The sequence below is a fragment of the Primulina huaijiensis genome, unplaced genomic scaffold (genome assembly GCF_012295235.1).
Source record: "Primulina huaijiensis isolate GDHJ02 unplaced genomic scaffold, ASM1229523v2 scaffold5913, whole genome shotgun sequence".
NCBI lineage: Eukaryota > Viridiplantae > Streptophyta > Magnoliopsida > Lamiales > Gesneriaceae > Primulina > Primulina huaijiensis.
The window spans coordinates 17,383-40,631 of NW_027360836.1; the positions used below are offsets into that span (position 1 = coordinate 17,383).

Sequence of the window (23,249 nt, forward strand, 5' to 3'; positions counted from 1 at the left end):
TTGGTTTGGTACGCTGAATGTTTGGAAATTTTCATTTATTATTGATTATGTATTATGTCAATTGCTAGTCGACAAAAATAATCTATGTATATGTACATATATAAGTACTCATAATTAATAAAGTGTTTCTTGTAAAATCTCATAATATATATGGTTTATGCCAAAATGTGTATTTCTCCATATTCCTTGAAATCTGAAAATATTCAATTGAATAATAATAATAATAATAATAAAATCCATTTTGATTGTATCAATTATCATATACAACGTATCATACGAGCTATTCATATTAATGCAACAATAACACGATAATATATACTGGCATGTGTCATCAAAATATTCACCTAAATATTACCTAAAAACCTAGTAATATTAATTGTTGCAGAAGATTTGAAACTGGAATAAAAGAAAAGGGATGCTGCTGTAGAAGAAAGAATCAAACTATTTATATCTACAATTTGAATAGATTTCTGTTCAAATATCACAAGTTTTTAACTCCAACAAACAAAACTTTCAGACATTAGAAAGAAGTCATCACAAGTGAACCATAGTGGAGAAATTATAGCCCATCTTCTTCGAAGAATCATCTCAGACCAATGAAACGGGCAACAAGGACTCGCATTTTAGATCATATATCGTCCTTCGCTCAGCTAGTATAATTGCACAACCACAATTTAGAAAACATTTTTCCATATCATTCACTTAGTTTGCAACCGCGTATGTAAGGATGGTCGAGTTTTATATACCTTGTCCAATATGATTTGTATTTAGTCATCCCCAATTCTAGCCACGGTTTCATGTTCCCGTTATAATGTACAACAGCTGCATTCTCGATATCTGACCGGTCAATGCTTGGATTGTAACCTAAACCGAGCACATGCCAAGACTTTTCAAGTGGATGTGTGAGCCCATAAAAAGTAATCAGACCGGGAGGCAGCGTCCCAAGCTTCCATAGTAACCTATCTTCGTTCAAGTTCTGCCATTTGTGGTATATACCCGTTATATCCTTCCTCTTCCACTCTTTGAGATCAAAAACGTTCATTCCATAAGCCCACCCACAAGAGTTTGGATCAAAGTGTTTAGAGATGAGAGGGTTTGAAAAGTTCAGATATTTATCGAATCGGTGAAAGCTCTCACCACAGGTTTCCACTGCACCATTCACTTTGCCCTGGAGATCTACATCCCATAATCTAGTCAAGTCTTTCCGAACAACAATATCATCATCGAGAAAAAGGATTTTATCCAACTTGGGGTAAATCTGTGGGAGATAAAACCTGAGGTGGTTAAGCATAGAAAGATACTTTGGGTTTCTGTACTTTAGGTTAGAACCTCCAGCAGAGTGAGCTGCCTTGAAGTAGAATTCTTTCATACCAGCAGATTCCAATTGACGTAGAACAGGACAATAGGATGAGTTGAGCCACTTGAATTCATCGACATTTTCAACGTGTATGGTAGCTTTACTAGGAGGGTTCAGAAGAAACCACATACTCATTGCTCCAAAGTTCAGCTTATCAGAAACAACATGAAAAACATGTTTTGCAGGATCCTGAAACTCATACAAGCACCAGGAGGCAGCGTTCAGCAATCAAAACCATGGTTATGAATGCGCATAAGCAGACACATATATAAAGGTATGAGTGTGTATGCCTCTATGAATATATGATGGTAGTACACATATCTCAGCAGCAGGGAAAGAAGTTTAACGTCATCGGGAGGAGGGACAAAACTATAATTTTGTTTATGTATATAATAATATATAAAAGAATATACAAGTTCATAAGGGACAAGCCAGCCCCTTTTCCTCTGCTACCAACTGATACAAATTGATATTTGCAGGTATATGTCCGAGGTGTATATATCACATCACAGCATCATAAAGAGAGTAAATTTGACATAGAAAAATATACAAAATCATAAATCTGGCAAATGAACAACAGAAGTTGGAGATATATCCGAGAAGAGATACGTTGGAGTAGAAAAATGGTAGTATCATAGAATCAATGAAGTAAATGATTATATATTTAGAACTTATCCACATCAATTATTTTCAGTTGAGAAAGAAGGTATGAAACAAGAAAGTGTAACATTGAATTGTGTTACCATGATTGAATTAAAGGAAAACAGCAGGAGAAAAAAGGTTCACACCTTAGCATTCATAATGGTGGAGTTCACAACTACTGAAGCAGCAAGAACATTATCCGAAAAGAGGGCATAGTGGTAGAGATTTGGATCTTCCAGATTTTCACTTCGGGGGAACTTCCTTTTCTCTGGTGGAAGGAGGTGGTAATCTATTGTCAGGCGCAACGATAAACAGTGAAGTCCATTTGGAATTGTCTTAGCAGCAAGCTGGCTAAGGAAGTCGCTTTGCCTCTTAAGACTGTGGACTTGCTCATCTGCAGATTGGAGCATGGCTCTTAGCTTCCCAGTTACTAACTTGCAGTCATACAATTGCTCCCTAGCTTTGGACAACACTTGGCCCATTGCTTTCATTTTTTCAAGTGTACTGTAAAATGAATTGTACAAGCGCAAAGATTAAACTAAGGATACACGTAGATTAACGACACACCATCCTTTACCTTTGCTGCAAATCAGTATCAGTAGTTGCCTCTCCTAAGGAGCGTTGGCTTTCCTTAAGTCGGGTCTGTAGCTCATGTGCCAAGTCAAGGTTGTCTTTCATCCTTGCAAGACTCACATAAACTGTTGCCATTATCATTTGATCCCGCATCAAGCGTACAACTGAATCAGAATTTTCATTTTCATATTCTTTCCTCCATAAACTATATTTTCCTAACACTGCCGAATCAACCGACTTAGATCGTTCAATTGCTGCATTTTCAAGCTTCACAGTCGCTTCATAATCTTGATTCAACAAATCAGCAACTCGTTTTTCACGCCTTTTTTCTCTCAATTGCTGCAGTGCGAAGATATGGAAATAAAACAAAATAACACAAGCAAAGTCACAGAATATTGTAGAAGGACACAGATTAATTCGTGACCAGAAAAAGATTTTCATTAGAACAAGCAGAAGTAAAAGTAATATTGTTATATTATATAATCTTGCTGCTTACTCTTCTGGCCAGTATAGCAGCTGTCTCGAAAACCCTAGAATTATTAGCTGCACAAAACAAATTAACTTTCTAACTATTTCATACAGCATATCACTAAAACAACTAATGCATCAATAGAATTTCTGGAAAGATATTACTATTTGCAGAAAATTCCCGCTTACCTCCAGACTTTTGCTGTTGTATTTCTGAAGCTACTTCAATGGACTTAAAATCACACAAATTATACCAAAAGAAAGAGTGACTTAGCATTTTCATAAAATACTAGATATGTACCGCAAAAGAAGGTAAAGCAATTAGAGCCATATAATCATCCTACCTCTACAGAAGTGGAATAATTCTGTCTCGTAATTTCTTGCCATGATGTAGACAAATTGTTCTTTCTAAAGAAATCAACACTTAAAGGGCCCAAATCATCTGTGCTAGCTTTAATGACATCAATTACCTACATGTTCAAATTATTGTAGGTTACATATAACAATACCTGAAAAACCACATTTCTTAACATTTCAGAAGGTGTAGTTAAAAACTTGCCTCTTTTGACAATAATGACTTAAGATGTTGCAATGCCAGTCTCACTCTCCAGTTTAGTTCCTATAGCAAAAAGCACTTTCCATTAATCTAGAGAATACATTTAACACTACAATTCAATTGAAGCATAAGCCAAAGAGGGACACCTGTCCATGAGAACCGATAGAAAAATCATCTTGATCTGCAAAAAATAGACAAATCAGTTTCATCCAACTGTAAAACAGGAAGAATAAATATGAATCAATCAGCCTGCCATAAAGGGCGTAGAAGCATCAACAAACACAAAGTGGTCGGATACATCAAAATAAATCCAACTGACTCATAGAACCTAAACTGGGGTGGAGATCAAATCAATTAGCCCGCGAGTGTTGTTTAAAAGGCCTTTTCTACCAGGAAAATGAAATCACATAAGACTCTCCCAATACCATATATTCAGTAAACTGAATGTTTAGCAGCCCATAAGGTGAAGCCAGGTCTTTCTTTTTAGATGTGGAGAGAAATAAGAATTAAAAACCCTAGGGTGTAATTAAAACCCTGATTTTGTTTCTTTTCTGAAAAAAATTAATCTTCACAAGCTTTTTGTTAAATAATTATATTTTATTAGTTTATTATCTCAGAGTCCTGTTATTATTTTTTTAATGATTAAAATTTAAAAGAATAAATTTAAGTTCAACTCGGTAATCTTATCCAGTATCATAGGAAAGCGGAGTTTTGTCCCAGCTCAACCTTCTATTAGACTACAAGCGACAGCTTTACAAAGTGTACAATCCTAGATTGGCCTAATCAGCCACATGAACAGTAAACTGAACAAAGCAATGCCGCCTCTCAACCCTGTCTTTTCCAGACGCTATCAAACAGAATCTACCCCAGCAACTTTTTCAAATTTTCCTCGCCAAATTCAACTCACTAAAGAGCAAGATGGCCCAACTTTTCACTCCGAGGTTAGCTAGAATATCGATAAGACTGTTCACCAGGAATTTTCTAATAGCAAATCTAAGGGGGATTCATTCCGTACATATTTATCACTCGTTCCTGAACCAAAGTCCGGTTTCTTGAATGCATTTACGCAATAAAACTTATTGTATATAGATCAAGAAAAGCTTGATCACTGATTCACTATCCGTATTTTTCTCTACCCATTTTCAGTAACTAATTCACGCAGAAGTTCAATTCTTGAGGAAGAAACAAGACTAACAAACAAAATTTCACGTGACTTTCATCAAATTACATAATTTTAGACTAATTATTGCTGATCCCCACCCAAACCCGCACGCCTTAAAACCCAATTAAAATAAAACCACAAAAGCGAAAGAATGGTTCTTCAACGAAAACTGACCAGTCGAGGAGGAGGTAAAGAGGCCACGGCCTACGACAAGAACAGAGAAAACGAGGAGTAAGATGAAAATAGCGAAAGCAACGGGGCAGCGAGATCCAGTACTCCTACTCCTTTGGATTCCCGCACCAGATAACCCCCTCTTAGTAGCCATGCCCTGTCATAAACCTTCAAGATTCAAACCATAGCGCACATTCAGAAACTTGGAAGCAATGCACTAGGAAAATGGTAATGCCAACAAAAATTTGTGTGCTACAGAGAAAATTCGGATGATTTGATCAGGCTTGTCGAGGATTTGTTAATTACTGCGAATGAATAGATTGAGAAGGATCGATAAAGTTTTTAACAACTCGAAAATTTCCATGCAGCCCTCCGATTGTTGTATATTTCGTTTCTTAGTAATGACTAATGTGAATATGTGATGACTTGTAAATTGATTTTTTTTTTCCATTTCCATATACAAAAATAATTGTTACAATTTTCAAATTTAAAAATTATTTATGTTTTATTATCTATACTTCTATACTATATTATTAAGTTTAAGACACTTATAGTAACTAATTTTTAGTGTCATGGTCTGTTTTAATAATTATATATATTAATAAAATGTTAAAATTTTAATGCAAATTACATATAGCTTAGCGAATAGAGTCTTTATTTCCTAAGCATCAAATTATAGATTCAATTTTTACTTAGAACTTTTTTTCCTTTTTATATTTATTTTTTTAATTCATATATCAAAATTGGAGTATAGTTCATCACTCTTTCTTATAATTACATTTTTATCATCATTTAAATATAAACCAAATGAATTATAAAAAATATTATATAAATACACAACGCGTGCGTCAGTACACTAGTATTTACCAAAAGTGATAGCTTTTTTTGTTTAAATGTTGTTAAATCAGAAATTATGATCGAAGTTAATTAACTTGTAATAACTATATTTTATAGTATCGTCGGTTTTAAGCTAAATGTTTTTCAAATAATAATGATCATATNAGTAATGCCACATATCCATCAAATCCAAACGGGGCTCTTGAAATATTTTTCTATGCGTAAGATTTCATTTTCCATGCAAATTATAAAATTGTTCTTTAATAAAGGTGGGGCAAATATTTAGGTATATCAAGAGAACAATTATGATGACAGCCCCACCATCGTTCCCTACTTTAACGATTAATAAATCGGACGCTACTTTTATTAGTTTATAATTATTTTTAATCTATAATAATTTATTTACACTACACATGCTTTGTTCAACAGGATTAACCTATTTCTAATCGTTTTAGTTCACATAACATACATTTAAAATTATCAATTTACAAGAAGCAAATATAGGAAGGACACAGTTGTTGGATTTCATGTCGATTTTGATAGGCACGATCGAGCTTGAACGTAAGATGTACAAACAAACTTGAGATCTATTAGCCCAACCCCAATTGGTTTCAAAGTAACCTTCCAGAAGCTTTCAAAACCATATTTACTTTTATTATCAGTGCTGCTACATACAGAGACATTGGTCAAATCTCAACGAGGAAAGATGGAACTGTGACATTCATTTAAGCTCCAACGTCTAGACCTGGCTTAGAAATCAGGTCAACAAAAGATAATTTGCAGGCTATAATTGCCCTACTTGTTACTGTAGCCATAAGCATCAACCCTGACAAGACCAGCAGCAATTGTGTTGATTTCCTGAGAAACTAGAGCCTCTCTGAGCAACTGCTGAGACAACTATGAAACACAAGTTTGTCTCATTGGTGTGAGAAGCCTTGCAAACCGGAGTGGAACATGAGCTCTAACTAAAGCTCCATTCTCGACATATTCCTATCAAATGATTAAGCACCAAAGATGAGGTTGATTCATGTCTTAAAACAAATGTACACGGTCAGAAATACTCATGAAATGCTTACAAGATCTTCATTGCAGTAGCAGAATTTTTAATTAGATGGAAAATTACAAGATCGTGTTATTCTCTTATAATGGTGTCTTACGATTCAGTTGTTGCATTAATAAGACAGAATTTCGTTATACAAAAAGTTGACCCTCTATCCTAAATACAGCAATAGATGGGGCATGAAAAGAGAGAGAGAACACTTACAGTTTTCTCAACCATTCCAACTTGGTGTATGATGCTTAATAGTTCTCCTTGGTCAAAGGGAATTAGAGCTTCCACCCACACCATCATATCCTATCGCATAAAAGTTAGATGAGTTAAGTACATGAATTTACATCTACAAACCTGCATTGTCAAAATGAAGATGTGGGAAAAAGTAATATTAGTGGTGTGGTGCGTTGTAACTTGTAAGTTATAGCCATCAAGAACCTTTAATTTTTCTTGAACTGCATTACAGAAGTCATCCAACCCTTCACCGGTTAAAGCAGACATGCATACAACATCTACATTTAAATTGGCTTCAGACTTGATTTTGTCAGGGTCCTTTGCGTTATCAACCTGAAAAATAAGAGTTAAATAGAGATGAAAGGGATATCATCCATTTCGTTTTAGTCCATGGACCTCATATAAAAAATCTAGAACCTCAATCACCGTCAACAAACTTGCCTAGCATTGTATTATCATACCTTGTACAAGCCTGCTAAATTGTGGAAAAAACCAATTACTAGTACCATGGTAATTGATCAAGAGATGACACTCACATGTGGCTCATCTGAGCTATCTAACACAGACAGATTGTGTGACACATATTTGAGTTAGCTATCACTCCAAGATGATTTATAGTACAGTGAAGTCAATAAAGAATTTGGGAAGAGGATATACTTGTAAATGTCGAAAATATACTGGATTGGGCATATTGAATTGAAGTTGTCAAGCCATCTATAAGTGCTTAGTCAAAGCAAGAATTCAGTGTGAAACGATCTAGCTTCCTCCACTTGTGGAAAGGAATATCTCATTTCGAGATTCATTAATGAAATTGATTGGGATCCTATTTCTAGTCTACTTGAATTTTATTTATCACGATTTTCTGGATTAATTTTTATATTTTAACAATAATGATACTTCTTACTACATAGGCTAAGATATCAGCTGACCAACAACCAATTAAAAAATGGGAACCTATACCATAAAGAATACACCAAATGACCCCCGGGTAGTTTTAAGCAAGAGGTATCAACTCGCTCTAGCACCATGTTAATAATAAAGAAAAAACTATACAATCATCCCGCATCCACAAACAAACTCATCACAGGGCTATAACACATTTAATATTTTCTTTTGATTTTAAAACCATAATCACCCCAGGATTATAGGCGAGAAAAAATCTTAAGAGATTTAAAAGGACTAAATCTATTCACTAAATCATTAATAAAACTGAAATCAATTATTTACACGATATATGATTATTTTAACCATCATTCTGATCAATCAAAATAGATTTTATAACAGTCTTCACTGCTTATCTCGAGTCACTTTCAGATGATCACATAATGCAATTATGAGCAATTTGTCAATTTTCAGGTATTGAGTTTGCCTAGAGGATTTCGTAGGTAGACGAAAGAAAAACTAGAAATAGACCACAAGGGATTATTATCATTCTTAAGGATATAAAATGGCTTCAAGTACCTTGTTCCAAACGATTAACTTTGGAATAGACGATGCTTCAAGCTCTGAGAGAACTTTGTCCACAGCCTCAATCTGAAGCTCTGCCAGTGGATGGCTGATCCAAAGAGGGTGACATGATTAAAAGCTGAACACTGCAATATCACAGCCCCCTCTTAAATTGATCGTACCTAATATCTACTACATGCACCAGAAGTGATGACTCGGATATTTCTTCCAATGTTGCCCTAAACGCAGCTACCTGGAAGAAGAAAGACCAATTTAATGAGAAAGGAACAGATTCTAAATTCATCAGATAAAACAATTGAATTGTTTCAATAAAGTGCCAACCACACAGGAACAGCTATTATTCACAATTCAGAAAACATAATAGCACACATATCCTCTGACCACTGAAAAACAACCATGATATATCTAGAGTGCGAAAAGTCATACCAGTGTCGTTGGTAATTTTTGAATGAAGCCCACTGTATCAGTTAGAAGAAACTCCTTCCCATTCTTCATCTAGACAAAAGATTATAAACACCCACGTTTAGGTATGTGAAAAAAGAAACTACTTGAATGAACAAAACTGCATTGAAAAGAGAATTTAGTTACTAATTTAGACCACTAATAACATTCTTGGTGGACCTTGAAAAATTTAATTCTACCCTTGAAGCTACATTCTAAAAGAATGTTACTCTGCTTAGAATACTAACTATGGAATGCATAAAAGAACTTTTCTAATCATTAATGCCCAAAAGAAGCATTTGACTTGACGAAAATATGTGCAATATGAAGGAATTTTTTTGATCAATTTATCACTAGTGGCATGTTGTGAGGTGAAACTATCATCAGACAGTTGAAGAAAGCAAGTTCTTTCAGGAGCAATTTACTCACATGTACCCTTCTTGTAGTAGGATCAAGAGTTGCAAATAACTTGTCCTCAGCAAGAACATTTGCTCCAGTCAATCGATTTAAAAGTGTACTCTTTCCAGCATTTGTATACCCAACCTAATTATGGACAGATATCAGGTCTTGATATTATCCCCAAGCGAATACAAACAAATGGTAATTTCCTACCAAAGAAACAACTGGAACAGGTACGGCAACACGTCTGTCCCTGTACTGCTTGCGGTGTTTACGGACAGATTCTATCTCTTTCTTGAGAGCAGCTATCTGAAACAAGAAGAAGAATTGCACATTACACTTATACAGGGGACACATTCAAGAAAGTTGAATACAGGCAATTTAAAGAAAAGGCAACCAGCAAATCAAAGTGCCTCGCGGAGACAGACCAGCAGGGGATAAGTCATCAATTACAAATATTACAGGTTAGAACAATATGATTATAGACGAATATCCATGAAAAAATCAATAGCATGTAGTAATAGTGGGTTTTGAGATCCAGAGTTTCAGACCGCTCAGAAACCTGTAATATTGACTGGGATGCAGGCAACTGTCTGCACATCCAGATTACATTTGACCATGTAACTCTAAAGCTCATTCACAAACTCCAGTCCAGTCCCATTTCCTTGCTTTTAACAACATAAAAGAGAATGTAAAATTATACTTTTCAAGAATCTCTAATACCGCGCTGCACCCTTTTTTCCATATCTCATTTCTTCCTTCCATTTTTCTACAATTTTAACATCTTCTTTTATTTTCTCTATCTTGGTTTAATTACTTTATTTTCTCTCTTTCCTTTTTAATTATTAACAACTAAAGTGGATTCCTACCGCCACTTTCATACATGACACAACCAAAATCATAACACCACCACTGTGGTGCCACCTCATCCATAAGGCGACCAGTTATTTCTTCTTTTTTCTTTTAAGTATCTTTGCTTTTACGAAAAAATGGGTTGTCAAATGTTCCAGCCTTTTGGACTCAGCTCAGCCCAGAAATTATCATGAGCAACAATCGGGGAAGTTGAATTGTTCAATCCAGGACAGCATTTAAGCACTTGAAAACTTCTCATAAATACAAAGGTAACAAAATTAAACAATTCCACAACAAGATGCAAAAATATCATAGTTTAGAAAACATAATCCTTGAATATAAATTACATTATGACATAAGGATTTGATGTCCTTGGATGACAGTACACAATAATGTAATAATATTGATTTGACTTATCCCTCACATCAATAAATTTAGAACAAAGTCTTTCTGCGATTAGTAAACAAAAAGCTAACTAAAAAATGGTAACATAAATTTCGCCCTTGGATGAAATGTGAAATTTAGCAATAGTAGGAAAAGCAAACAGCACACCTGGTCACGTAAAATACGTTTATCAACTTCAATTTGTTTTTCACCCATACCCTTCACTTGGCCACCAGATTGACGCTCAAGGTGGGTCCACATTCTCGTCAGCCGGGGTAATTGATACTCCATCTGAGCCAATGAAACCTGCAAGAAAAAAAATTTATAGTCAGCATGAAGAAAAGATATACTTCGGTACTATTTGTGCCTGAAGGCTGAAGCAAAGCGTACTTGCAAAGAAGCTTCACGTGTAGCCGCCCGCTGATTGAAAATATCGAGGATGAGAGCAGTGCGATCACACACTCTGACATCTCCCCCAAAGGCCTTTTCAAGATTTCGCAATTGCCTGTGTTCAAAATTTAAAAATATTATAAATGGGAGGGAGGAGAAAAAAAAAGCGATTTAACTTGAAAACCCCCTGTCTACAGATAAGGAGAAGCAAGGCAAAAACACATGGGCATTGACTGAAGATAAAACACAATAAACAGGCACTTATATGGTCAGGAATTACAAAGAATAACATATCCAGAAGTCTGGCAGAAAACTAACCCTGGCGAAAGTTCATCATCAAAAATCACAGTCTCCACATCAAATGCATGAATCGCACTCTTGATTTCTGCCACCTTGCCTGATCCTATGTATGTCCTCGAATTTGGCTTAGCTAGTCTGCATCAAAGTAAAACAATTGCGCCTCAGATAAGGACATATCTTGATAATTTATCATAAAATAACAAAACTTGCAGAAATTAAATCGCAAATCCCATACCAATACTACGTACTTTTGATAAGTAGAACCAACAACAGTTAATCCAGCTGTGTCAGCTAGCTGCTCTAATTCACTAATTGAGTCCTCTATGCCAAATGAGCCATCGGTGTCTTCACCTCTCCTTGCCACACCGACAATATAAGTCCTCTCTTCAAACACCTATGTTCGAACCCACCTATTAGTTTACAGAATGACGGGAAGAATATCCATGTTTGTTGTTTGAAATTCTGATTCTTTCCAGCCTTTTGGATAGACAAACTGAATCGTAATTATTGACACAGAATGAATAACTAAAAAGCATATAACCTCGTAAAAAAGAATGAATCAAAAACAAAAAGCAACAATGGCTTCTTAAAAATAATAAATAAATAACTAAGCTCAAAGAATAGTGAGAAGACGAACCTCTCGTCCGTTTCGTAACTTAAACCTGCTATTGACATCGGTTTCATCTAAGTCTCCACTTTTCTTCAACCGAATTTCATGATTAGCCTCACGAGCATCTTCCGCGTGAGTTCCAGGAACCCCATTGACAACTCCATGTAACTCATCCTCTGTTTGAACCTCGAACGAAACGTTCCGGTCCGAAACGGTGTCGTCTGGGTAGACAACTCCGACTCCATCCGCATGAAGAGCCTTAACTAGAAAACGTGAGCTGAGATTTCCGCAGGAAGCTTCGAATCTGAAAAATTGGAGGGGTTTGATCTTGGGGTTTGGAGGCCATGGATGGCGATTTGGAAAGGAATGTTTGGAGATGGAGTAGCTGGATAAGCTCATGGTAAATCAATTATCACAAAATCGCGGAAACGAAAGAAACACATATATAACTTTAATAAAAAGGATTCATTCACCCTGACGGCACGGTCTGGAACCCACCCGATAATCCGCCCGGTTCGATTAAAAGTTTTATTACACCAAAAATAATAATAATAAAATGTTATTTTTATCTGAAAATATGAATGGAATTAATTCATTTAACATAATCAATCTCATCTCAAGAGAAAAACTACACATTTTATTATCATTAAAAACTGGAATTGAAAGTGTAATAGACATTTTCAGTTGAGTCGACGAATGATCTGGCAGGAGTAAACATCTTTAGTGTTAATACAAAAAGGCCACATATTTTCTAATTTAATCTAATAACAGTCTTATCTTGTTGGAGTTGGACTGAGTCCACATATTAGATTTGATTCCAATACAATGAAATTAAAAATCCTCTTTTGCCAAAGAAGGAAATTTATGTCGTAATTGATAAAAATAAATGCTTCAGTCTTGAACAAGTACAGTGATACATTAAATAAAACTCTAATTACACAAAAGTGCCAACGACTAAATTTAAGATGACTGAAGGAAACATCACACAGATGTGACGGAAGTTAGAGATCGTATGAATGGAGCTAACCTTGCCTAATCTTGGTTACTGGCTTCATACATTCTCCAAAAAGCTATTGACACTACATAAATACACAACATTCGGCCAATAACATCTAAATGTTATTTATGCCTCCATAGAGTGAGAGTATTCAGAACAAATATTCAATTTTTTTTTTCTTTTCCAATTGATATATTTTTTCTTTTCCCTTGGTATTCTCGGAAAGGGAAGAAACACAATAACTTCCAGCAATAACACGAGGGGGAGGGGGTGTTACAGGTTTTCCCAATTTCGTTTATTAGACTTTGTCGTCGTGGAACCACCATCTCGTCTCCTTGGGAGATCTTCCATTCTTACAGTTCTTCACGTAGCGATCATTATCAGCTGGATGTTGCTGCAGCATAAAAACCGAACTCAAGTGATCAATTATCTGGGTTGACATAGAAGAAGCCACAGAAGTTCGTGGGAGTAAAATACTCTAACAAGCATAATTGGATGTACCTTCACCGTAGAGCTTGATAGCATAGAGAGAATGCTGATGCAAATTGAACTAACAGTCATTGCTGGGGACCACGAATCATATAAAATATCTGTGTGGATAAATAACACAAAAAAGAAAGAAAGTTCAAATTTCCAAACTGAACAAACAAACAAACAAGCGATGTCTCTTTGGGGCGGTTTCCATGAGAATTGAGTTTTGCAAAGAGATCCAAAACATTGATGATATGGCTACATTACTTTGAAAATTACTCATAGTAGTCATTGCTTTGATTTCAAGAAACAGACTAGATAAAATAACAACATACTCAATCTAGAGAACAAGAGAAATAAGATAACCAACGTAATAATAATCTATCCGTAACTCATTTCTCATTTATCCACAACTTGCTGGTAACATTAGGCAGTCTGCATATCTCGAGTATCGGACTGGTAGCTACAATACGCATGTTGTATTGTAAACAATGGATGGGAATTCCAAATACTAACTCAAATCCCCTAGATCAACTGGAATTCAGCATGCACAAATGTTCAGCCTCAGTTAGATCCAATATATCATGTCTCAGTCAACCATCTCTCCCAAGATGCGAAAAGGCAAGAAGCTTCGATAAAGTTCAAAAGATCTAAGGAAAGAACAAAAAATCCAGGTACTTAAAAGCTCAAATTTCGATGCAACACTCACAGAGAGTAAAATCTAGTAATCAAGGATAACTTGGTAAAGTAGGTCGTTAATCATACCCAAGAAGTCTTTTTCTTCCTGCCATCTCCTAATGACTACTGAGTGAATATTCCAAATTAGTACAAAAGGAATTGTCATTGACCAGCATTGTATCAAGTAGAGAGGTCTTAATCCATTCTGGATTTAGCAACATTAGTTTGTATGACAAGTACAGAAGAAAATGGAAGCATATTGACTCACCCTCCACATAACATCATGACGGTGATCAAGCAACACGTGCCAGAGCACAATTCAAATGATCCATTGAGAATATACGGAGGTCCGATGATCATTTAAAGATAATACCAAGTGAAGTGAGAGACACTAAAAGGCTCAATGGGCGATAATTAAACCAACAATTGCAGTGGCCCGGGGTTGTGATAAATCATAAACAAGCTGAAGTATCAGTTGAAATAAAGCCTGGACTCAATTCTATATTAGCACATAGGCCAAGTTGCCCAAAAATGGGCCTAAATATTACATTTCGTATTTGAAAGTTTTTCTTTCCTTTATTTCATTTAGGCTCAAAAGCTTTTTGTTTCAAACCCATTTTTATCAGTTTGTTTGGCTTCATACAAAGAAAAAGTTGAACACGTGGCTGATGAAGCAGATATCATATAATGTTCAAGCTTGATATTTATTGAGAAATTTCTTTCAATCCCAGTCTTTGGAGAACTTTGTGAGCTTATCAAAGTTATTCTTCCAGCTCACGAAGTTATTGTCACAGTTTCCAAATCAACTTATAACTCTCATAATTTCCATAAGCATTGTACCAATGCTTCTTCTTGACCTTCCATGTGTGTTTCTTGTTGAGAGTCGGTTCAAGGTTTTGTTCTTGTTGAATATAACCCAGGTTTAGCTTTATAATGGTTTGATACAACGCATAGATCATCGTTGCAAACTTGCAATAATCTCTTTGGATTCGGATGCCCTTTCTACTTGTTCCTTGAATTTTCAAGGGCACATTATTATTGAGCCACTGAAAACGAGAGTATAGCAAAAAAACAAGCTTTACTATCACTACCAAACTCTTTTCACCTCTTTTCTCTTTACAATCTTTATTAAAGGCATTATAATGACTTCAAAACTAAACTGAGTAATGTTTCGCCATCATCTTTCAAAATGAATAGCTGATTACGAAATCCAGAAAACCAAAACAAATTGGCAGGTATACTAGGTACAAAACAAATACGCAAAAATATTTGTTAAATAAAAAGGCAAAGAAACAAAACAAATGACATCAAGGATTTTAGGAGTGCGCGGAAACAAACCTAAGCATATGTGACCATTGCTGTAAATGTGGGGATGAAGAGGAGCAGGGGGGACAAAAATAACCTGCCCAAAAAAGAAGATAATTGCAAAAAAATCAACCAAACTAAACGACCCATAAACAATAGTCAAACAAATGAATTCAACAATACCGTATGAAAATAGTTAACAAGTCATATTATCCAAGCCATGCATTTAGTCGAGAAGATATAAATCAACCAAACTTATAATTTCGAAAAAATACAAAAATGGTAACTGCCCTGCTTCCAATAAGTCGGTCCCATGACTTCACATGGTTAAATCCTTAAAATTATGTTCAAGCAGTCAGAAATGAAAGAACGATCAAATCTTTAAACAAAATACCTGCGGAGCCTCCATCGGATAATGCTCCGGAAAATCAACCTGAAGCTGGTATGTTTCTCCAGAGTACAACGTTCCCGGAGCACCGTTGACTTCAATCACCCAGCTAATCACACCAAGAACCACTGAATCGTTACCTCTAATTCCTAACTTCCAAATCAATTCCCAAAAAACGTAAAGGAAAAACAGAAAACAATTCAATCAGCTCAGAAAAGGGGCAAACCTTTGAAGATTATCAGTAACTTTATGCTCGAAACCCGCAGGCGGATTCACCTGCCACTCCACCAACTCTTTCTGCAACCGATTACATGCGATCTTGCTCAACGCCTTTATTACCCATAATATTCCGACACAACAAAAATCAAACAAACCGATCAAAATTCCCCCAAAACAAACAAGATTCCACAAGGGCTACACGTACACAAATACGAAAAAAAAAAAACACAGACGCGCACACACACATCAACAAATCAATATATACTATACAGAATTAAAAAGGGGACCTTGCGTGAAGAAGCGGATGAAGAGTTCATGGCGTATTGGGAATTGTTTAGAGAGAGAATTTCCTTTCTGAGCCGAAACGATGCGTAGCGGTAGCGCTTAATTTCCAAGGATTCTTGTGTGTTACGTTTATGAGAATAAATAAAATAAAATAAATAAAGAAGTAAATTTTTTTTTTTTTTGAAAATTAGTTTCTAATTAAGTAGCAGCACTGTCGAAAAAGGATAATTGTGTTTGGTCAAAAGAAAGAAACAGATCCTACGGCGGTGGTCGATTAGGTCCACACGTGTTGCGGTAATGATTGACGCCACGTGGCTCGTTTATTCACGTGACTGGACTCATTGATGTGTTCATTTTTTATTTTTGTAAAATCAGATTTTAAATCATAAAATAAGATTTGAATTTTTTAAAATTGTCGAAAATTTTAAACCTATTATTGATTTTTTAAAAAATATTATTCGAGATTATTAGTATGCACCTTAAAAGTTGGTACAACTACAAGTAGAGTATTTTATCCTTGATTAAAAAAAAATACACACTCCGATGCACTTAATTTAAATTGAAAATGGACTTTTCAAATCTCAAAATTTTAGGTCTACGGTTAATTTGGAGATGATTTCATTTTTTCTATGATGATGTAATTGCTATATTCTGTATTTATTAGATAAACTCCGAGCTAGATGATATTGACTATTATATTTTAATATAAACACTATAGATTTTGAATTTTTTACAACGATAAAATATATGTGACGGCTACTCTTCGATATATATATATATATATATATATACACATTATATAATATGTTTTGAATACAACCTTCCTATTCCACCGTTTGCAATTATGGTATTAACCCTTGTCGATATGTAATTTTGATATGCTTCGTCATATTCAATATACGAGTGACATCTCATTAGCAGTGATACTCACGAGAAATTTATGGTCCGCTTCCTGCAAGTGTCACTAATCCAGACGCAGGCTTAAAAATTATCCTGAGCCTGAAATCACAAATAAGACCGTTAGATGGGGACCAGGAGGGTATCCTGGCGTAACCCCTCCGACGCTCAAGTCAGAGACTGAGGATATATAGGGGAGCAGCTAAGGACACTGCTGAAAACAATATAGTGAATGTATTATCATACGTACAAACCTGATATTTATAGGAGAATACCTGAGCATTTGATGGACTTGTCTTCCATTTGGGCTATGGATGGCCAAGAGTAGTGGGCTCATCCATGGGATATCAAGTAGGTACAAGATGAGCACCGTGAATGGTTAACATATGAAAATATTTATATATATTTGTGTGTGTGTGTGTGTTTTTTTTTTAAATACCTTTAATAATATTTTAGGTTTGCAACTTGAGATTAGTGGATGCGACAACTTATTCGGATTAAGCGCACTTGGACATTTATTATTCTCGAAATTGGGGCAAACTCAATTTTAAAATGAACGTAAGCGTACAACAGTAGGTTAATTCATTTACTAACTGAAAGCGGTGATGATTATTATAACTATGTTTAGAAAATGTTAATGGAAAAGTGGGAGGTATAGCATGTTCTCTAATAAAGCATGAAATCACAATTAAAACTAGCTACTATGCACACGCGGTACGTGTGTATATTTTTTATATATAATTATCGAGAGACTTAAGTGAAATTTGACAAATTATCGAGGGACTAAAGTGCTATTTGAATTGTTGTAATTAAAAAATAAATAAAAACAAAAAATATTTGTTGAAATTAAAAAAATAAAAATAAAAGTGTAATATTGATATCACATAAGGGTAAAATTGAAAGAACAAAAAAACAGACCAAGACACCATTTTTATGTTTATTATAAAGATTTTTAATAATAGTAACAGATGAGAGGATGCTAATTCTCTACAGATTAGTGGTCCTGTGGTTAACATATGAACATTAATGAAGCCCAGCAAAAAAGTTTACAAATGGGTCACTTGCCTGCTACATTTAGGCCCTCTTTCCATTAGACACTAGTTGGCTGGTCCAAATATAATTTGATTCTTGTCCATCAACATTTTTGCTTTCCCAAATATACATGTGATTTAGCTGAATCGCCAATGAGCTCAAAGTTGTTGTTGACCAAGCATTGTAGGAACCAATTGAGTTCGTAGAATGAATGGATAGTTGGTTCGTGAGATGAAAAGAATGTTTAATATGCGGTGATAAATTAATATGTATGAATAACAAAATAATATATGACTCTAATTATTTGTCGGATGGAACAAATAAATATTTCGTCATCCACATCAGTGGTTAAAAGTATTTTATATATTCTAAAAGCTATATATGAGTATAGAAGATAATAATTTTTTCGCCAATAATCTAAACAATGTTGGATTGAAAAATACATGAAACTTTTGGGATGGTTTGGATTTAAAGACATAGTTGATTATTGGGATTTTAAATATCAGAATCTGTTAGCTAGGCATGGTATTTTCCATATATAGCTTTAAAAGTGGCCAATCTATTTCCAAAACAATCATACATTACTTCACAAAATCCCGAGAAAAGGAACAAAAAAATTGCAATACCCCTATCGAATAATACTACTTGCCCTTTTCACCTTTACATACAACAAAATTTGTGATCTATTTCTCATACGATCACGTATACCTTCCATGATCACAATGAAGCTATGTCGAGATCGTCAAAGGAAGGCTTAAATATCCCTTGTCCATTGGCTAATATATTCCTTGGATCAAATTTCATTTTTCTTTCGCTAAATAATTCCCATTTATCTCCAAAATGATGCATCCACTCTTGTTGCGTGGTGTAATGAGGAAGATATTGTTTCGCTTCGATACCTTTGTCTTTGCAGAATCGTAGGATTTGCTTATTCTGATTTTCCAAGAATTTCAGAGTTTGTGTTTCATCACCATTATCTAATGCTGATCTGAGAAATGCCACGAGATAAAACACATTTTCATTTGGTGTTACCGCTGAATTCTTCTCGTCCCATCTGGCAAATGTAAAGATTATAATTTGAGAATCAATTCAAGCATTGAACATGAATATATATATACAGAGATCGAGAGAGAAGGGGGGGCTTACTTGTTCTTATTCATGGGGTATATTAGGATTGGCCCACTAGTCTTATTCCCCAAAATGCCTTTGAACACGCCTTTATCGAAGTCTGTAATTCTTGATTTAGGGACAAATAGGTTAAGCCATGGGTGTGGCACATCCCATAGATTCTTGGCTCGGAGTTTCAACTCGGCCTTGTGAACCCTGTCCAAGAAATCAACGTAAGGAAGATCGGTTGTAAACTCCGTGGCTGGTATATAATTTAGTTTCTTTAACAATGCCTCCACTTCCTGAAATGACATAAACAACCACGAGCTATTCAGTCGAATCATCTTACGGAATCTGACCGGGAAGTTTTGACAAGAACATCTAAGTTCATACTTGGATGTATGAATTTGATTTGATATGATATATGGTTTCAACTTTTTCTTGTTTATTCAGATCGACGAAATCTCAAATATTTTCTCAAATCAAAATCATCGAAAAAAGTGTAACTTAATATATATTGAACTTATTTACTACCAGAAGGAACAACAAGTATTACGATGTAAACTAAAAGTACAGTTAAAGTGTATGTTTCCTATTAAGATGCAAGTATATATTCTTTGATTACATAAAATCATGGTCGCAATAAACTAATGAATCCAACATGTCATGCATGTTCATTTCGTCTTTTAATGGCTTTTGCTTTCAGAAAGTAATCAACAATAAAACTTTAAAAATTCTAAAAGAGATTACACAATCTAGTGAACATATATCTTATAGACCGTAGACTATATGTAATACTAGTGCTACATTTATAAAATATTCGAATTCCCTATTGTTATAGTTAAATACAGATTAACATAAAGAGGATATAATCTTTGTAGGATCCCCCTTTTGCTATCAATATCTCAAATGGGCTTCTGCTAATCGACACGATATTGCTTATTTTATTACAACTTTCCCCGCTTTTCCGGATAATTCAGACAATTTTACGTCGTGGGTGCATCCTGAATGATTCTCACAATTATATGTGACAAAGATATACTAAAATAATTTAAATATCAATCATTAAGGAAAATTTATGCCTTCTAGCTTTTAGATATGGTATCTCACTCGATACAACCTACACAGGGTGAGGCTATCAACTCCAGGTGCAGCACAATACTTGAATCAGTGAGCTCCACATGTACTCCACCGAGTGTGTTACATCCAGTGGAGCATAGACTCATCCCAGTATACGTGCCTTTGATGATTAATAATTAATGCAAAAAAATACATAATAAGCTCATCCTATAAAATTAAATAAAAATAAAAAAGGCTTTTTACAGAAAAAGAATGCCACTAGCCATTGTGTTGGAACACATAATGTGGTAGGTTAAATTACTTATTTATTCCAGGATAATTAAAGGTTTCTTGCCATGGCCTAAATGGTCAACAAATGATGCAATTAAAAATATTAGCCTAAACTAGTCCACGACACGTAAACGGTTAATATAGTTGTTTTTTTAAGGCAAACAGAAAATCTCATATTCACTTTCGGAACCAAAAAAAAATCTTGACTTGGACATATAAGTTATCTGCTTACTATGTACTATATAGTAATAAACACTTGAGTAAATTAGTTGTTAGTTAATTTACCTTGTCTATAACTTGAGCATTGGATTGATGGTAATTCTTGGCTATTTCCAGGCAGTACAAGACACCAGCATCGGCGTGGAGAGATGAAATCTTAACAGGGTTGCGTGGGGAGAAAAACGAAGACCGCCAGTTGTTTATAAGCCCCTCGTCAACTATAACGAAACCTTCTACATAGTCAAATTTCAGTGTCGCAGGTTGTGTATGCAAGGATATAAGGAACTCCTGGTCTTCCGCGAAGGCCGAAAAATTTGAATACAGTACTCTGATCCACCTCACCTGATTGAATGAACACAAATATTTTTATTGATACATAGGACGCTAGAATCGTTAAAAGATGGTTCGTGGCGATTTTTGCCTGCCTTAATTAGTAGTGAAAAAAGACATAGTCCAGCTCGTTGTTTATTCTTGCCAGACCAAATTCTGAATTCCGTACTAGGTCGGGAGAAGTGTGTCACCATTGATCCACATTCATTTATATAATTGGACGTCAAATTTGGAATAATAAATTAACTTTACATGTAACAATTCCATGCAGACAAAAGAGGACACGTAAACAACAGCGCCAACCAATTTGAATTAAATTAAAGGAGGAAGGTGTCGAAAAAGTTGGTTTCAAAATGGACCCAATTTCTCGCCCCTAATGTCAAGAAATTTGTTGGGTCACTATCATTACATAGTACAAGGTAAATTAAACAGAAAGATTTTTTTTTTGTTTGGTAAGAAAAAAGACTGAAGAAAGAGACATGCATACCTTTTGAGGGGCCCTTTCAAGTGCAATTCTAGCCCTGGTAATGATCCCAAATTGCCCTAGCCCACCAAGAACAGCATGGTACAGTTCCCAGTTTTGATTCTCTGAACATGTCACCACTTCACCCTTGCCTGTTTGACATATTCAAACTCATTTTAAATTTGTTTGAGTTACCATTTTCAAAACGCAAGTTTTGTCTACCAAAAATTTATTAGTATTTTATGAATAAGTCAAAAAGACATTACACGTGAATTAATTTATGTTAACTTACGATTAAAATTATGTATGCACAGGCAAAAATTAACAATCTCAAGTGGTGCCAAAACACAAGTTGTTATTAATAAATTGAGAAATATCACACATATATCCAGTTTTTTCAATCTCGTATAGTGATTCATCCCAATATCTTAATCACTAAAAGTCAGAATTTTCCTATATAAATTGTTTATATGTATTATTGAAGACTGCAAGAAAGTCACAAAAACTAGCTAGTTCTTTATATTTCCCTCAAAGCAGATTTTTCATGCATAGTCTTTATTACTTCAAACGCTTTACAAATCAAACTCCCATGGAAAAGATTTAGGGAACAAAGATAATTAATATGCATAAATATAATATAGGATTTAAGTATTTATCCGTTCAAAACCTGTGACGACTTCAAGCTCATGCACATTACTAATCTGAGGTCCATGATTGAAAGCTTGTCCACTGATACCCGCATTAGAGATAGTACCTCCGACTGAAAGGTACAAGTAATCCGTCCACGATTTCGGAGCCAGGCCATGCTCCAAGGTGGATTGCAGAACATCTATCCATAATTCCCCACCCCACACGTCCACGTACATCAATTTTTCCGAAATCCTGGGTGGCCTGCGAGAGCCACTCATCTGTATGACGACGCCGTTCCTGGTCATGGCCTGCCCATTTATGGAGTGACCGTGCCCTCTAGCAGAAACGCTGAACCCGAGAGCCGATTCGTATGACGACCTTACGAGCCGAGCAACGTCCCGAGCGGAAGCCGGATGCAGAACAGCCATGGGCTCTGTGCCGCGCAAGCCACCGAAGTCACGGGAAGCTGAGACGACGTCGGAAGGGTCCAGGCTGAGGTGGCCTTCCAGATCACCGAAACGGAATATCTCCGTGGGGTAGACCGCCAACCCGACGGTAACAATCAAGCGGCAGATTGCAAACGTTAGAAGAAACTTGGTAACCATTTGCGGAGGATAAGAATTAAATGGTGGAAACAGCGGGCCGGGGATATGGAGGAGAAGTAGTAGCAGCTGGATGTTGTTATGGGGACAAAAGATGTTGGGAAATCGTGGAGCTAACGTAATTCGGGATTGCACTTTAAAGATTTTGTGCACAACATGAACAGATTTTATCGTTTCCCTTTCTCTGCTTTTTTCGCTGCTCACGTTATGGGACAAGTCTGTGCGTGAGATTTTGTGTGTAGCAGTGCGTGTTCTTTCAGGTTAGATGAGGTTTGTGTGTGTGTCAGTTTGTGATTTTGTGTGTGTGTTTGCATCCATGTGAAGTTCAAGAGTTTAAATAAATTAACACACATAATATAATAATAACAGTAATAATTTTTTA

At 35.4% G+C, this 23,249-nt stretch overlaps 4 protein-coding genes across 4 annotated transcripts; all 4 read right to left on the reverse strand.

Annotated features, from left to right (window-relative positions):
• Positions 1–402: 402 nt before the first annotated feature.
• Positions 403–5,252, reverse strand: LOC140970386 (polygalacturonate 4-alpha-galacturonosyltransferase-like). The gene is made up of 9 exons (XM_073432072.1): positions 4,933–5,252; positions 3,743–3,777; positions 3,600–3,659; positions 3,385–3,510; positions 3,230–3,272; positions 3,069–3,115; positions 2,577–2,911; positions 2,146–2,503; positions 403–1,546 (listed from the first exon to the last, which is right to left on the reverse strand). The coding sequence occupies exons 1-9, from the start codon at positions 5,081–5,083 to the stop codon at positions 695–697; spliced, it is 2,007 nt and encodes a 668-aa protein (XP_073288173.1). The 5' UTR covers positions 5,084–5,252; the 3' UTR covers positions 403–694.
• Positions 5,253–6,197: 945 nt separating this feature from the next.
• On the reverse strand, positions 6,198–12,329 carry LOC140970393 (uncharacterized). The gene is made up of 13 exons (XM_073432079.1): positions 11,922–12,329; positions 11,533–11,678; positions 11,303–11,419; positions 10,985–11,099; positions 10,763–10,900; positions 9,572–9,667; positions 9,389–9,502; positions 8,945–9,013; positions 8,680–8,750; positions 8,513–8,606; positions 7,256–7,384; positions 7,031–7,120; positions 6,198–6,756 (listed from the first exon to the last, which is right to left on the reverse strand). The coding sequence occupies exons 1-13, from the start codon at positions 12,291–12,293 to the stop codon at positions 6,664–6,666; spliced, it is 1,644 nt and encodes a 547-aa protein (XP_073288180.1). The 5' UTR covers positions 12,294–12,329; the 3' UTR covers positions 6,198–6,663.
• A 462-nt stretch (positions 12,330–12,791) lies between these two features.
• On the reverse strand, positions 12,792–16,360 carry LOC140970433 (probable ubiquitin-conjugating enzyme E2 18). The gene is made up of 6 exons (XM_073432195.1): positions 16,240–16,360; positions 15,960–16,063; positions 15,740–15,842; positions 15,379–15,442; positions 13,393–13,481; positions 12,792–13,285 (listed from the first exon to the last, which is right to left on the reverse strand). Exons 1-6 carry the CDS (start codon positions 16,267–16,269, stop codon positions 13,190–13,192), a joined length of 486 nt encoding a protein of 161 aa, XP_073288296.1. The 5' UTR covers positions 16,270–16,360; the 3' UTR covers positions 12,792–13,189.
• Positions 16,361–18,711: 2,351 nt separating this feature from the next.
• Positions 18,712–23,160, reverse strand: LOC140970430 (cytokinin dehydrogenase 5-like). Its single transcript, XM_073432191.1, has 5 exons — positions 22,303–23,160; positions 21,660–21,787; positions 20,909–21,184; positions 19,313–19,575; positions 18,712–19,220 (listed from the first exon to the last, which is right to left on the reverse strand). The coding sequence occupies exons 1-5, from the start codon at positions 22,868–22,870 to the stop codon at positions 18,884–18,886; spliced, it is 1,572 nt and encodes a 523-aa protein (XP_073288292.1). The 5' UTR covers positions 22,871–23,160; the 3' UTR covers positions 18,712–18,883.
• Positions 23,161–23,249: the final 89 nt, after the last annotated feature.